At 28.9% G+C, this 16,702-nt stretch overlaps 1 protein-coding gene across 1 annotated transcript in view; it reads left to right on the top strand.

Moving 5' to 3' along the window:
* Hsc70-5 (Heat shock protein 70 cognate 5) overlaps nucleotides 1-16,702 on the top strand; it is a 28,974-nt gene that overhangs the window by 2,720 nt on the left and 9,552 nt on the right. Inside the window, exons 2-12 of the mRNA XM_087151713.1 lie at nucleotides 1,760-1,806; nucleotides 3,263-3,532; nucleotides 4,805-4,929; nucleotides 6,614-6,687; nucleotides 6,780-6,883; nucleotides 7,209-7,371; nucleotides 7,452-7,544; nucleotides 8,277-8,486; nucleotides 8,564-8,653; nucleotides 9,655-9,792; nucleotides 9,999-10,103. Coding sequence (XP_087007839.1) covers nucleotides 1,760-1,806; nucleotides 3,263-3,532; nucleotides 4,805-4,929; nucleotides 6,614-6,687; nucleotides 6,780-6,883; nucleotides 7,209-7,371; nucleotides 7,452-7,544; nucleotides 8,277-8,486; nucleotides 8,564-8,653; nucleotides 9,655-9,792; nucleotides 9,999-10,103 — 1,419 coding nt within the window. The remainder of the gene's footprint in view (nucleotides 1-1,759; nucleotides 1,807-3,262; nucleotides 3,533-4,804; nucleotides 4,930-6,613; nucleotides 6,688-6,779; nucleotides 6,884-7,208; nucleotides 7,372-7,451; nucleotides 7,545-8,276; nucleotides 8,487-8,563; nucleotides 8,654-9,654; nucleotides 9,793-9,998; nucleotides 10,104-16,702) is intronic.

Genomic DNA, 16,702 nt, shown 5'->3' with positions numbered 1-16,702 from the left:
TTTAGGAAAAACGGTAGTTTCACAAATTCAATTTTAGGAAAAACGGTAGTTTCACAAAATACTTTCTCTTAAATTTTTGTATTTGTATCCCTTAAGAAACGATAAATCCATATTTTTGTGTTGATTTTTTAATATAATTTTTAATTTTTCACAAATTATGTCTAAATTTTCACAAAATAGGTACCTCTCAGAAAAACCTAGACAGACCCCTGATAACAGAAATAATTGAAGAACCTATGCTGGCAGATGTAGAGGATAGGAAAGTGTGTGCACAATGCTACAAATTTAATTAGTGATTCCGAATAGTTCAGCATCTGTTGCAAGGTTATTTAGCCCCCAAACCGAATTAAAACAAAATATCGTAACAGATCGATTGGTAAGCATTTGAGCAAACCTAATGAGAATAGCTAATGAAAAAGTAGATACAGAACATTTTCCATATGATAATGCAACAAAAATATTCATTGCTCAATGGTTTAGAAGTCAGAAGATGTTAAAAATTTATTATAATTATTTAAAAATATTATAATAAATTTTTAACATCTTCTGACTTCTAAACTCAGAATAGAAAAAATAGAAATATTTTTTTTCAAAGTCTATTCGTGTTTTTTTAATTTTTAGAAATCTCACTTAACTTTTTGAAATCTCACACTGTTTTTGAGAAAGGGTGAGAAATTCTCTCCCATTTTTTTTCCTGTAATGAAAACACTGATACCTGCTGCAGAAACTATTATGTTGTTCGGGAAAATCATGCCGATACATTATCTAGTATTATAGAATCAACACGAACTTTCCAAATGACCCAATATTGTCCGAATAAAGGAAATATCAATAGAATTGACACAAATCAAACGTCATAATATTGTATTGAAAATATCTGTTTTTGAAAAATCATGTGAAAGGAGTCTATAAAATTATAAATAACCACGAAAAAACCTATCATAAGATGGTGAGAAATTCTGATTGATTGTTGCAAATCAAATAGTGCTAACTCAAATTTGACTTTCAAACATTCTATTAAACATATCAGCGTATCAAAAACCCTTTTAAAAAATTATTAATAACTTCCAAAAAGCCATTGAATGGTGTGAAATTGCGATAGAATTATCACAAGTAATAAGTTCAAAATCCGCATGTGATAACATTATATAAAAAATATTAAATTTGAAAAGCCATGGGAAAAAAGCAACAAAAAAAAATAATAGCTTTGAAAACATTATCATCAAACGGGATAGAATCTGAAAAATTAAACAGTGATTACTCAGAGTTGAAAATCATATAGCATACCTGCCAACTTTCACTCCTTCCGAGAATGGATTTTCAGACTGGTTGTAAAACAATAACCGAAAATCAATCTGATTCAAAAATGTATTTATATTTTGATCCCATTGAAATTTGCTTGCGTAAAGATTATTATGCTTTCATATATTTATTGTAATTATTTATATGTAGTGGTGGTCAGACTCATCTATAATTATCATTATAATTCAAAAAGTTAATTGGAATAACCTGAGTATTGCTACCACTTTAAATATGAAAATAAAATCTTCCGGAAGAGTTGGCAGGTATGATATAGAAACCGTCTAAACGTTTCGAGAACCATGTGAATCCCCCCCCCCCCCCCCCAAGGAAAAAAAAAACAATTGAGGCCTGTTTTTTTTTTTTTTTTTTTTTTTTTTTTTTATGCAAGTGCTTGTAATCATGAAGATTTATGTATTTTCAATCTAAATTTTATACAAATGTTCTTTTGTTTTTTTAGACTTTACTTCCACTTCAAACCAAATATGGAATGCAAAGAAGATATAAGTAAGTTAACTTGTAAATTGATGTATACTGCATGAAATATAGATTTTAATTTCCAGCTCAGATTCCAAGTGGGAAGTTGTCCAAGTGTTCTTTTTACACGGTATGAGCACACTTGGGGAGTCATTAAAATTCTTGGATACTCCCAGTTTTGGCTATTAGAGCCCTAACTCCTGTCATGCAATTTGGATGTTCCGCATCATGATTTGTGTCATGTGATTTTAAAATGCTGCTTTGTGATCTATATTCTTGTGATTTAAAAATTACACATCACTATTTGCATTGTTGCGTTAAACAATCAAATCACATATTGTCATTCACATTCATGCGATCTAGAAAATCCCTTAAACGGGATCCATAGTTGTTAACTTTCAAAATTGCAAACTTCATTTGTGTGATTTAAGAAATTTCACATCGTAATCTGTATTAGAATTTACACACTGTGATTGGGGTTTGTTTGTTTTGTTTTTTTAAATCGCTCATTGTAATTTGTTACATAAATAATTTATTATATTCTATATGTGAACTTAAATATTTAAAACATTAAAATTTTTGCTGAAACTAATTTTTGACTATGCTGGTTTTGGTTTAAAAAAATAAAAATTCTGTTTAAGTTTGTTTAAATTGGCTAAAACTTTATCATACAAATTACTCTGAAATTAAAATTATATTGATTAATTTCATGAGATCACCAAAATTAAAATTATTTTAGGTACTCTAAATATAGACCAAAACTAGTTTTCATTATTATTCAACATTTTAATATATTTTGACATTTTATCCAGATCCTTCAGAATCTTATAAAAACTTTAAACAAAAATTTTGATAACCTTTGAGTGTGTTTGATATTTACTGGAAACAAGAGTTCTCAAATGAAAGAAAATATGAAATAAGATTGAATTTCGGTTAGGGTGTTCTTAGTAAATTCAAATATATATATATTCTAACTCCTATTTCATTTTGTGTTTTTTGTCCATCGTAGTAGACTTTTGTTAATTGTGTAAAGCCAGTATAGAAATTTTGTCCATCTTAATAGACTTTTTGGGACAGCTGTATTAAGGAATTATTTTAGAGGTATTAAATTATGAGTATTTTAATTCTAGATCTACAATTCATCTTTATATATCTAAATTTCATAGTAACTACTGTATGCAGTGTATGCCTTGCATTCTAAATTGATAGATGAGATTAATGTATTCTAAATAAATTTGTTAACTCTGACTAAATGAGTAACAACATATTTGGGAAGTTCTCTTTCAAGATAAATATCAATTTATTAGTTTTTCTTTTGAATAAAGAAACAGCAAAAACCTAAGTTTTAAATATTTACAAAATACTTTCTACTGCTTTCATTGTCAAGACAAGTTAACCAGATTTAAAGGCTTGAAATTGCTTGCATATATATGTATTCAAGTAATTTTTTTTCTCCATTAAACATTAAATAATGGTATTCTTTCAGATCTGATACTGTTAAAGGGCATGTTATTGGCATTGATTTGGGAACCACCAATTCCTGTGTTGCCGTTATGGAAGGTAAAACACCCAAAGTAATTGAAAATGCTGAGGGTTCTAGAACTACTCCTTCTGTTGTTGCATTCACTGCTGATGGTGAGCGTTTAGTAGGAATGCCTGCAAAAAGGCAAGCAGTGACAAATGCTGCAAATACGCTTTCAGCTACAAAACGTTTGATTGGACGAAAGTTTGAGGATGCTGAAGTACAAAAAGATATGTAAGTGTTTTTACATACCTAATTTTACTTCTTACTTTTTAATCTCTTTAATTAAGAGCCTTAATTGACTAATTTAAAGTTTTTAATGGTCTAAAACGGGTTGCTTGAAAATTCTTTGCTTGTTTAAGTTTAATTTTAGGGTGGTCTTCATTTTTTAAATAAATTTGAAATCTAAATGTTATATGCGATCAAACTTTCCTTTTTTTTTTTCTTTTTTTTTTTTTAATGCATTTAATCTTAAAAATCCAATTGAAGAATTTTTATTATTGTTATCTTAATTTCAATGTTAGCCTTAAATTTGATAATTAGTTACTACAGACGATATTTTAAATTACAAAAGCTGGCTCATGAATGTAGTTTCTCTAAATAAGTTTTAACAAAAATCTTCTGTACATTTGAATTTTAACCCACAAATTATGAGGGGTAACACAATCTTCAAAGTATAGTCATAGTCCCAATAATTAAAGCAGGAAAAAAGTTTAAAATTAGGAACTATTGCTTTGCATATTTAACCAGATTTCTGGAACATTTTGAGTGAATCAAATGTTTTTACGCATCATTATAGATTCATTTTTCCGAATATAATTTTAAAATTTTGTATTTGAAATATTGTTTTTAGAAAAGAAGAAAAAAAAGTTTAGTGCTTATTTAAAAATATTGCATTTAATTATAGGCATTGTATTAACTGTCAATAAATGTTTTCTGCATTGAATAAAAATTACTTCTTTAGTTACCTTTTATCTGTCTTAAATAGCAGTAACATGAAATTACAAATATCTTATCTACCATATATCCTTTATGTTTTTACCTCAGTTTTCTCTTATTATTTTGTCTAGTTTATTCTTGGCATGATTTTTTCTGTTATTTTTAACTTTAGTAGCAAGTAAGTGTTTAATAATAGTATAGATAAGATAGGAATGAAAAATTAGCAATGGAATTTATGTAAAAAAAAAAAAAAAAAATCGCAATTTGTCAGAAAAATTAACAGCATCATAGTTTGTTTTGTTTTTTTTCCCCCTCTGAACACTACTATTGTAATGAAGTCAGTTTTCTATTTATCTGAATAGGAAATAAATATTTGTCATGATTACTTTAATATTTCTGCAATGGAAATTGGAGCACTGTGCTGAGTTCTATATATTAAGCTTTGCTAAATTGTTTTTACTTTATATTCACTGCACATTTATTTTTTAATTTTTCTTCACCCCAACTTTTATTTATTTCTTACGTTTATGTGCTTTATTTATGTTATTAATTTTTCTTTTTACCTAGGAAAACAGCAGCTTTTAAAATAGTTAAGGCGACTAGTGGTGATGCTTGGTTAGAAGCTAGGGGTAAAATGTATTCTCCCAGTCAAATTGGTGCTTTTGTTCTAATGAAAATGAAAGAAACGGCAGGTATGAAAAAAAATTCCTCCTTGAAAATGGTGTCAATAGCACAAATACTAACTTTTCTTAACTTAAAGATTCTGATTTTATTTTAATACTGCCTGCTAAAATTCTGAAAATTGTGCATGTGTCCCTGTTTATTATTAAATCGAAAAGGCTTAAGAAATTAACATAATTTTTTCATTTTTAAGGTCAGTATCTATTTTAAAATATTAAGTCTTTTGTTTGAAGACTTCCTTATTTTAGTTGCTAGATTAAAAACTAAATAATTTTTTGGGTAAATTGTTTTGTGTTGCCCTATTTGTTAACCATAGTTCTTGTTTTAAAATGTTAGCAACGAGACTGCATACATATCTGCTGTAAATTTTAAAACATAAGTTTTGCATTTCTTGGAAATAATTAAATGTAGACATATCTGTGTGAGGGTGGGTATCCTCAGTCAAGGACATCCTGAATTTTTGCTGTACTTTAACCTTTATGTTTATCATCTAATAATAAAACTATAGAACCATTTTTTTTTTTTTATACATATTGTTAAACACATTTTAATAACTGTTTTGTTGAATAAGGAATGGAAATTAAAAGTGTGTAAAATCTTACTGAATTATTTAATTTTATAGTGAATCTTTTGCATTTTAAAGCATGGGGATTGACATTGAATATTTTGTGCAATTTGTTATTTTTTAATTTTTATGATAGTTAATTAAAATCAAACTTTTGAAATACTATGATAACTATTTTTCGTCACATGAATGTTGATGTGAAAAATAAGTCTGACAATTTAACTATAGTGTTATGGTTTTTCTTAGTTGTTATTTGCTTCATTAAGGTTTATAAGTATTTTTAATTCTAATTATCTTTTTGTGTGGTGGTTTGGCATTATTCCTTAACAAATTTTTTTTGATTATGCAAAGTCTTTGAAGATTATGTTGCATTTTGTTAATATATATTTATATATGAACTTTAAACAACAGAAAGAAAAGTAATTTTATTAGTGTGCATATCCTAATTATATTTTTAAAAAGAAAAAAAAATACTTAATATTTTTTACGTGCTTGAAAAGTGTTTAAAAAGTACTTATTTTAAGTGAAAAATTTGGCTACGCACCCTGTATAAAAACGAAGGTACATTTGCTGAAGTTCTTTTGACATGTGTCAAATGACCTGCTTATTTGTAGTGTTTGGAATCTGGTGGGACCAAGTAAAACTTAGACATACCGGAAATTTGGACAGTCTGTATATTTTTAATTGAACTTTTTTGACCTTTTTGAACCTATTCCCATCTTAAGAGTACTTTGACAGGTTCAAAATTTTATGTATAGTGATGCAAAACATACTTTCATTGGTTTGTTATTGTGAAGATATTAACTAGTATGCCTTAAATATTATAGGATTAACTTATTTTTAGCACATTATTGTTTTTTATAGTATCTTTCATTAAGTTTAAAGAAACTTTATGTTGGGTTGCAAATTCTTATGTTATAAGTATTTGTATATATTTAATGAAAAGTTAGTAAAATCAACCTGTATTAGTCCCTGAAGTTTGTTCGTTTACTAGTTTTAGCCTTACATTGTTTGCTTAACTTGACTTTGTAGATATTTTATAAATGTTTAGTAAAAGTGTTAAAACTGACTTCATGGCTTTTCTTTCTTTCTTTTTTCTTCTAATTTTAGTTTATTTTGTTTATTTTTAGACAGTTATTTGGGTTCATCTGTAAAGAATGCTGTAATCACTGTGCCAGCCTATTTCAATGACTCTCAAAGACAGGTATGATTGCTGCAGCAATTCATGTTTCCTTATTCTTTAAAAACCTATATGTTTAAGTATTTATATAATGTGTGTATTCATTATTTATGTAGGCAACAAAAGATGCTGGACAAATTGCTGGTCTTAATGTTTTAAGAGTCATAAATGAACCTACTGCTGCAGCTTTAGCATATGGTATTGACAAAACAGACAAAATGTGAGTAAAAATTTTATTAAAATGATAATGTTGTGAGTTCTTTTTACCCCCCTGCTTTATACATTTAATGTTTAAGTTAATGGGTTGATGATAAATGAGGCATATGTGTAGCAAAAAGAAATTTTTTTACGATTGATTTCTAGGCTCTTTGTGCCTATAAAAAGAACTTATAAAAATCACCTTCAGACTATTTTACCCCTAGTATAAGTAAATTTATAAAAAAAATTTGATTCATAAGGTATAAAAATATTTTACCTACTTTTTCACTTCCAATCTATTAATTTTGTAAATACTAACTTTGCATTTTTTTACTTTTTTTTATTAGAATTGCTGTATATGATTTGGGTGGAGGTACATTTGATATTTCAGTATTAGAAATACAAAAGGGTGTTTTTGAAGTCAAATCAACCAATGGTGATACTTTCTTGGGTGGTGAAGATTTTGATAATGCTCTAGTCAGTTATTTAGCTAAAGAATTTAAAAAAGACGTAAGTTTTAAAGACACTTCTTTATGATTTAGTTAAATATATATATACATATTTATTTATATTTTTATTGATATTTCCAGCAAGGAGTAGATTTGTCTAAGGATGTTATGTCTATGCAAAGGTTAAAAGAAGCTGCAGAAAAAGCTAAAATAGAATTATCATCATCTGTTCAGGTAGATATATTTATTTTATCCAATTTTTCTCAGTAACACACATTGGTGATATTAGAAGCTGGTGTTTTTGTAAATACAATTATTTTTGTAAACTGTGCCTGTTCATTCTTCCTGATTTTAGTTTTTCTATCTTCTTCTCGAAAGATTAAATCTTTCCCAGATAGTTTGTCAATCTAATGTCAGCTTTCCCTCTTGTTTACACTTTTAAAAATACTTTTTTTGCATTTTAGATCTAATTAAAGGTTTTGCAATCAAAAATTTAAAAATTAATAGCAGAATTGATTTTAATGAAAATATCTAATCACCTTAAAATATATATTGTAATGCAAAGTACATGTAAAATATTAAAGTTATCAATGAACAATCATTTAAATACAAATCTGAACAGTCATTAGTCTTCCAACTTTCCTCTTCTTCCATATTATCATTAGAAATGAACAGATACAAATAGCTAAGAAAGAGAAAACTCAACTCTTTAACTCAAAATATTTAATTTTATTTAACTGACTTATTCTTAACCAAACACAGCTTACAAATATATATATATATATCCAGTTGCCTTCTAATGTGACAAATATTGTAATATTTGTGAGTCTTAAAATATGAAATCTTTATGTATAATATTTAAACTAAATTACATATCTGTTATAAATTATTTCAAACTTCTTTTTTTTTCCAGTTTAATATTGTAAAATTACTTTTTGTTTAAATTCTTGCATTTTATCATTTCAGACTGATATAAATCTACCATATTTAACTGTTGATGCCAGTGGTCCAAAGCATATGAACATGAAGTTGACAAGAGCAAAGTTTGAAAGTTTAGTTAATGATCTCATTAAAAGAACAGTTGAACCTTGTAAAAAAGCTATCACTGATGCAGATGTGAAAAAAACTGATATCCAAGAAGTTATTTTAGTTGGTGGCATGACTAGGATGCCAAAGGTTATTATTATTTGATATTTTAATATTTTTATGGATAGTTTTTAAGTCTTTCTCTAAGATCTTTATTTTAATTTCAGGTTCAAGAAATGGTTCAAGAGATATTTGGTAAAGTCCCTAGTAAATCTGTAAATCCTGATGAAGCTGTTGCTGTAGGTGCTGCTATTCAGGTGAAGTTTAAAATTTAAGTTTTACTGTATTGTAATTTTAAACAACTTGGTTGTAACAAAAAGATTGTAATTGCACTGATTTTTTTAACTGGTAAATTTTATTTGTTGGTAGACAGGATTTCACACGATTTACTCACACAGGAAATGATATGCACATCTTTTATCGACAGTGGCTTGTTCTCCCATTGCTATTTTTTTTCTAGCACAAAATATATATTTCAAAATTTTAGCTTTCAAACATACAAATTATAACTGGCAGAATATATAATTTGCAGAATTCAACTGCACTGAAATTTTGTATGCATTACTATTTTTCTGTGGGTTAATTTGGTTAACCTTTTGCAACTAACTGTTGGTTTTTGTTTGCTTATGAAACATGCTTTTCGTTACTAAATATTTAAATTTTTTTAATTACCTTCTAAAACAAAGTTAAGAAAACTTTAGCATCTGTCACAGATTGAATTATGTTGGGTGCATAACTATTAGCTTCATTTTTCTTACGAGAATAACTGAAAATATTTTAATGGTAATTGTGATTTTTTTTCTTTCCTATAGGTATGTATGCAAGATTTATTTTTGACGAATGGAACAGAATATTAATCTTGTAGTAAATTTAACATCATTCTCCTTTTGAGAATTGCTTACTTATAGTTACATTATAATAGCTTTTTTTTTTTCCTTGTGATCATTGGTCTAAGGCAATTACGATTAGTTTGAATTTAATGATAAAACATTGCTCACATTGCAATAAGGCATCTTGTGATTGTCGTTATTAAGATTTGAAAAACAATAGCAACAGTTCAGGTGGTTTGATTAATGTGTAATGGACTAAATGCATAATTTATGAAGAGACGGGGTTTTTTTTTTTTTAAAGTTGGCCTATAAAAATGTTATTTATTTTTTAGCTTATTTTATTGCATGTTCCCAATAATTAACTCATACCCCTTGCATAAACATGAAGCCTGGTCTACTAAATATTAAAATAAACATTTTATTTTCAGGGAGGTGTACTCGCTGGCGATGTCACAGATGTTTTACTCTTGGATGTAACACCCTTATCCTTAGGTATTGAAACACTAGGTGGTGTGTTCACTAAGCTCATCACAAAAAATACTACTATTCCAACTAAAAAGAGTCAGGTAATAAACATTTGGGAATAACCATTCTTATACCCTTATTCTTTATTTGAATTTCATATCAGGCTGTGATTTAATTCTTAGGATATTAATTTTTTAACCCTAAATGCATTTTATAGTTTTTACATTGGGCATCGGAAAGTATTTTGACTCCCTCTGCATTCTGTCCAGTCTCTTTATAATCTCTCACCTTTTATTTATTTTTTCAGGTATTTTCTACTGCAGCTGATGGTCAAACTCAAGTTGAAATCAAAGTATTCCAAGGAGAACGAGAGATGGCTCTTGATAATAAACTATTGGGACAATTTTCTTTGGTAAGATAAACTTGTGAGATATACTAGAGGCCACTTGCTTTAAAAACACGCAAGTCTTAAGACCTGAGTCTGTGCATTATGTAAATTATTACACCTATTACAGACTTGTCTGGTTTTAAAAGCAATATAGTTCAGAAATATTAATTATTTAGATGCATTTTTAAATTTAACACAAACACACAATAAAGCCCGAATGTAGGGAAATGAGACAGTTATACAGGAAAAATTTGGTTCAATAATTTCAAAATCTCAACTTTTTGAAAGATGGTTGAAATAACATTTTTTCATTATTATTTCAGGTGAACTATTTTCTATTGATACCATTTTTTATAAAATCTGCAAAGTCACGTGACTAAATTATTAAATGCACAGCAAAGTGCAGGTAAAAATTTAAGACCCATTCTTACATTTACATCCTCAAAATTAACATGGTTTATGGATAATTGCAGTATATTGGTCTTCTGTTGTATCATCATTTTAGGGAACAAATATTGAAGTTTTTTCTGTTTAAATTCATAACATATATTAATATTATATATATATTAATTTCAATTTATATCAAATTATTAAAATTAACAAAGCTTTTTTAAGTATGCTCTGGTCATTTTTTGGAATTTGGTTTTGAAATAATGGCACCCTCTTTCTGGATTTACCTTTAAATAATACATGATATACACATCTATACATGCTCTGGTAATCTTTCATACAATTTAACAGCTTTTGTGTCATTAATTCCAATATGATTTTCAATTTCACAAATTAAATATCTTATGTGACTTGCTAAGTTTGTTAGCTGCAGTTTTCTATTTGTTTGATTTTATATATTGCATTGGTAAAATAGTTCTGTAACTACCAATATAAACTGATATTGTGTACAAAACTAAATTAATGAAAATGAATAGAGGATCATTATTATATTTCACTAGATGCTATTTTGAAGTTCTTAATTACCCAAGCTCGCTTTCCCCCCTCCATTATTTGTACTCTAACTTATATTTTATGTATAATTTTGTTTTTATAATTGACTCTGTCTTAATATTGTTTTGAGTACTGCTGACTTTTATTGCCGCTTGAAATATTTTTAAATATGTTGAACCTTGGCCTTTGAATTTATACTTTTTGGGAGCTCAGCAGAACTTCTTGATTAATATTGTCAATTGAAGCCTTGAAAAACTCCTAAATTAACTGTATTGCTGACAAAAATCTTATTCTATGTAATAGGATATTAGCACTTACTTACATCCATCAACTCAATAATTATATAAAACAATATACTTCTAAATGTTGTGAAATTACATTTATGCAGGATGACTATTTGTCATCAACTTAAATATTATGTGAAAAAATATTAAGTATTTCTTTCCCGATTTTAATTTCTTTCTTTTTTTCCCCTGGTGTTGAGGAGTTTTTCTTGATAATTGTCATCTGAAGCCTAAAAGATCTTAAAAAATTTTATATGACTCTCAAATCTTATCATATGTGAAAATTCTTTATTACAATAAATATGTATTCATCACATTCTCAGGTGGTAGATAGAATTTTGCATATGTTACTATTTTTTCTTAATTTCAATGGAGTTTGCAGAACTTCTTGATTATTGTCATTTGAAGCCTTGAAAATCTCCAAAATTAATTTGTACAGTTGTCAAATCTTATTCTTCAAGAAAAAGATGTCAGCCGTTACTTACATTTCCTGTCAAATTTGAGTTTGTTAATATTTTAATTTACAATAGAACGGAAATGTCCATTTTTCATCACATGAAGGGTTTTCTGGAATTAACTGTCTGAGCATATTTTTTCTTTTAGAATTTCTTTTCTTGTCCCTTGAATTCAGCTGAACTTATTGATTACTATTGTCATCTGAAGATTTAAGAAAAATCTCTTGATTTAAATGTTCCGATAAAAATTATATTAATTAAAATATAATTCCTGTTAATAAAATGGAGCTTTGCAGAACTTCTGGACTATTATTGTCATTTGAAGCCTTGAAAAACTCCTAAATCAATTGTAGTGCTGTGAAAAATCTTATTCTATGTAAAAAGATATCAGCACTTACAAACATTTCTCATCAATTTCCTGATTGCAGGGTTCCCGCGGCCTTGAAAAGTACTTGAATTTCATTTTGATTTTCAAGGGCCCCTGGAAGTACTTGAAAATGATATTAAATCCTTGAAAATTTCGAAATGACCTTGAAAAGTATCGAAAACTCAGGAAAACAGCCCTATTTCCAGTATTTCTATGTTTAACTTTTTGACGCACGTAAGTGTGAGAGAATGACTTCCCCGTCTTTCAGATGATGACTCGTACTGTTTGATTTTAGGATTTTATGTATGTTTGGCTGATTTTAAGAATTTTAAATATTCTGACAAAATCTCGATTCTTATTCAGGCGATTTTAATATCAATCATCGATCTTCGTATTAGACTTATTTAAAAATTATGTGTTGCAGGGATGAAAGACTTCCACGAAAAAGCGGAAATCCGCTTTTTTCCCCCAATTTTGAAAATTTCCGACCATGTTCCAAAAACTAAAATTTTTGTGAAGTCCTATTGGAGAAACCCAAGCCGCCCGACCGATAGTCGCATTACCGCGACTTCTGCTATAGAGTGGAAAGGAGTCTAAGCGTTTCGTTACGAGAGCCGATATTTGATTTTTTTTTTTGTTTGGCTGATTTTTGGAATTTTAAATATTAGGAACTGCACTGGAATTTGCTAAAATCGCGATTTTTAATCAAACTATTTTAATATCAATCATCGATTTTTGTATGTAACTGATTTAAAACTTACGTGTTGCAATTTTTTTACGCGATTTAAAAATCGTACTAGCAATTCCTATTCACTCAATTTCAAAATCCAATATCGCGATTTGTATTTAAGCGTTTTTAAAACCCAATATCGCGATTTGTATTCTCGTGAGTTTAAAATCCAACGTCTCGATTCGTATTCACGCATTTTTAAATCCTATTTTGCGATTCGTTATCACGCAGTTGTAATATCAGATATCGTTTTTCGTATTTATACGCACGCTATTTAAAAATTACTCACTGCGATTCGTATTCACTTGATCTAAAAATTATGCATCGTGACTTATTTACGCGATTTAAAAATTAAATATCGCAATTTGTATTTTCGTGTCTTTAAAATCCAACAGCGCGATTCGTAATCACGGGATTTTATAAATCCAAAATCGCGATTCATATTCACGCTATTTTAAAATCCAAAAACGCGATTCATATTCACGCGATTTTAAAATCCAATATCGTTATTTGTATTCACGCGATTTTAAAATCTAATATCGTGATTTGTATTTTCGTGTTTTTAAAATCCAAAATCGAGATTCAGATTCATATTCACGCGATTTTAAAATCAAAAATCGCGATTCATATTCACGCGATTTTAAAATCAAAAATCGCGATTCATATTCACGCGATTTTATATCGTGATTCATATTCACGCTACTTTAAAATCCAACATCGTGATTCATATTCACGCTACTTTAAAATCCAACATCGTGATTCATATTCACGTGATTTTAAAATCCAACATCGCGATTCATATTCACGCGATTTTAAAATCCAACAGCACGATTCATATTCACTCGATTTTAAAATCCAAAATCGCGATTCATATTCACGCGATTTTAAAATCCAATTTCGTGATTCATATTCACGAAATTGGATATTCACGTATTTATACTCGATTTGAAAACTACTCGTTGCAATTCATATTCACGTGACCATGTCAAGTGCGTATAATCGATGCTACTGAAAAAAAGTTAATTCAAGTATGAGTGGTTAATTAAAAAAGTCAGTGACCAAAATTGTTACTAAGAATCTATCAGAAGGTATGGAGGTGAAAGTTGGCAACTGTTTCAATTTAAAATGGTTGACTGGTAATAAATTTAAAATGATAATCAAGCTGCAACATCCAATAATTGATTAATTTTCTTAAATAGAAAAGTGGTTGAAATTTCAAAATTATATTTAAGAACAATTTAAATTTCACTGTCTAAATGCTTCTGCCACTTTAAATATTAAATAAAAGTCTCCCGGCAGAGTTGTTTTTAAATATCTAATTGATATCACAGTATTATATAGAACATTCCCCCCTACCCCGTCTTCTGCCCGAATCTTTGCTTATTCAGACTTTGTATACCTAGCTTAAAATAAGCCTTAATGCAAAATTCAAACCTGACCTTTTTATGCATCATGAATTTTATTCTTGACTTGATGCCAATCACCCTTGTTTTTTTTTTATATATACTTAGATCACTTTCCGAAATTAAGAGAAAGCAATGGAAGCCTTATTTTTCAGTACTGCTATTATCGACTAACATTTATCGTCAAAACATTTTAGTTTAAATTGTTAAATTTTAGTCTGTCTTTAACTAAAATTTAAATCCTTGAGAATTTCATAATAAGTCTTAAAAAGTCCTTGAATTTTATTTTCATAGTAGAGCATGAACCCTGTGATTGTCATTGGAAGGTTTAGGAAAAATCCCTTGAATTAATTGTATTGATAGAAATTATATTAATGAAAGTGTAATTCCTGTTCATAGAATGGAGCTTAGCAGAACTTCTGAACAAATATTGTCAATTGAAGACTTGAAAAACTCCTAAATTAATTGTACTGCTGTCAAAAATCTTATTCTGTGTAAGAGGATATCAGCACTTACAAACATTTCGCATCAATTTCTGATTGTCATTGGAAGGTTTAGGAAAAATCCCCTGAATTAATTGTATTGATAGAAATTATATTAATGAAAGTGTAATTCCTGTTAATAGTAAAATATAATGATCGAAATCTCTTTTATCATATTTTTTCCTTGATACAATTTTAGTTACAAGTTTCAATTTTGTTAAAATTAAATATTTGGCTTTTTTTTTTTTTTTTTTTTTTAAATTGGAATTTGCAGAACTTTATTATTTTCGTTATTTGCAGCCTTGAAAAACTCCTAACAGCTCTTAAATTATTTTTCTGTGTGTAAACGATATTGTAATTTACTTACATTTTTCTCGGTGGCCTTTTTTCTTGGAAGTATTTAGAAATTCTTTTCTCTTCTTATTGAAACATACTCTGTACTATTTTGAAAGGATGTGAAGTGTTGTTTCATCGCTTTAATACAAGACATCTTATTCAGAAGGTTAGTAAGTAAGTATTTATTCATCGTTGCTGTTCTATCTTTTTCCTGTAGCTGTTGCCATCCAACATATAATAAAATATTTATAATCATCTCATTAATCGATTCAAGAATCGATTAATAATAATACTACAGAGTATCCCCCCAGTGTCAGAGAATTATACTCTGAAACGACATAATATTTTACATAAAATTTTGAATATTACTCTATTTACATCATTGAAAATAATATTTTATACTAACAACCTTGCTTAGTTAATAATGTTAATAACTAACATAAGTTGCCAGTTTTGCTGGAAAGTGTACATGTCTTCCAGACCTAGTCACAATTTTGTCGGGTTCCTTGGGAGAATGATTTTTTTCTGTATGTAAAGATTTGGAAATTCCAGGTTTTACAACCCGTAAGTTTGATTCAACCTTCTCTGTGGTAGGAATCAAATATGCTGGCTTTACACGGTCTATGGACACAGTAGATTGCCTGCCATTTAGTTGAATTGTAAGGTTTTTAGCTGATCGCTTCAAAACCTTATGTGGACCTGTATAGGGTTGACATAAGGGAGGTTTTACACAATCCACTCTTAAAAACACGTGAGAACAAGTGCTTAGTGAGGGATTAACGTAAAATGTAGTTCGTCCATGAGCAGATGTTGCAATTGGATTCAATTCACGCATGATGTTTCTAAGACGATCAACAAAAATATCATCACATGGTGGAATGATGGATGTTTCTAGCATGTCGCTTGGAAGTTGAAGAGTTGTTCCGTATACCAGTTCGGCACACGATGCGTTGATATCCTCCTTTACAGCAGTACGGATTCCTAAAAGTACTACTGGAAGTACTTCTGTCCACTGTGAGTTTTCATGCGCTTTTATTGATGATTTTAAGTGCCGATGAAATCTTTCCACTATGCCATTTGAAATGGGATGGTATGCTGTCGTACGAATTCGGCTTGTTCCTAACATTCCGGAAAACTCACGATATAAAGATGATCGCATCTGAGAACCTTGATCTGTTGTAATTATCGAAGGGCATCCAAATCGAGATATCCAAGTGTGGAAAATTGCACGACAGATGGTTTTGGCTTGCATGTCCACAATCGGTATGGCTTCTGGCCATCTTGAAAATCTATCGATCATTGTTAATAAGTAGCGGTAACCATCAGATGAAGGTAACGGGCCTACAATGTCGACGTGTATTTGTTGAAATCGAGCATCAGGTAAGCTGAATGTTCCTAGAGGAGCTTTGGTGTGTCTTTGAATTTTAGAACGCTGACAAGGTTCACAGCATTTCACCCATTCTTTTATGTTTTTCTTCATATTTGGCCAAACATATCTGGCACAGATGAGCTTAGTAGTAGCTGTAATACCAGGATGTGATATGCCATGCAAGTGCTCGAAAATTTGTCTTCGAAATGTTGTCGGAATGAATGGGCGTGGAGAACCATTTGAATTGTCGCATAT

This window comes from Parasteatoda tepidariorum, chromosome 9 (genome assembly GCF_982258835.1).
Source record: "Parasteatoda tepidariorum strain Cologne lab strain chromosome 9, Ptep-v5.0, whole genome shotgun sequence".
In the NCBI taxonomy this organism is placed as follows: Eukaryota; Metazoa; Arthropoda; class Arachnida; order Araneae; family Theridiidae; genus Parasteatoda; species Parasteatoda tepidariorum.
The sequence above is the reverse complement of the archived record's forward strand: the minus strand, read 5'-3'. Positions and strand labels throughout refer to the sequence as shown.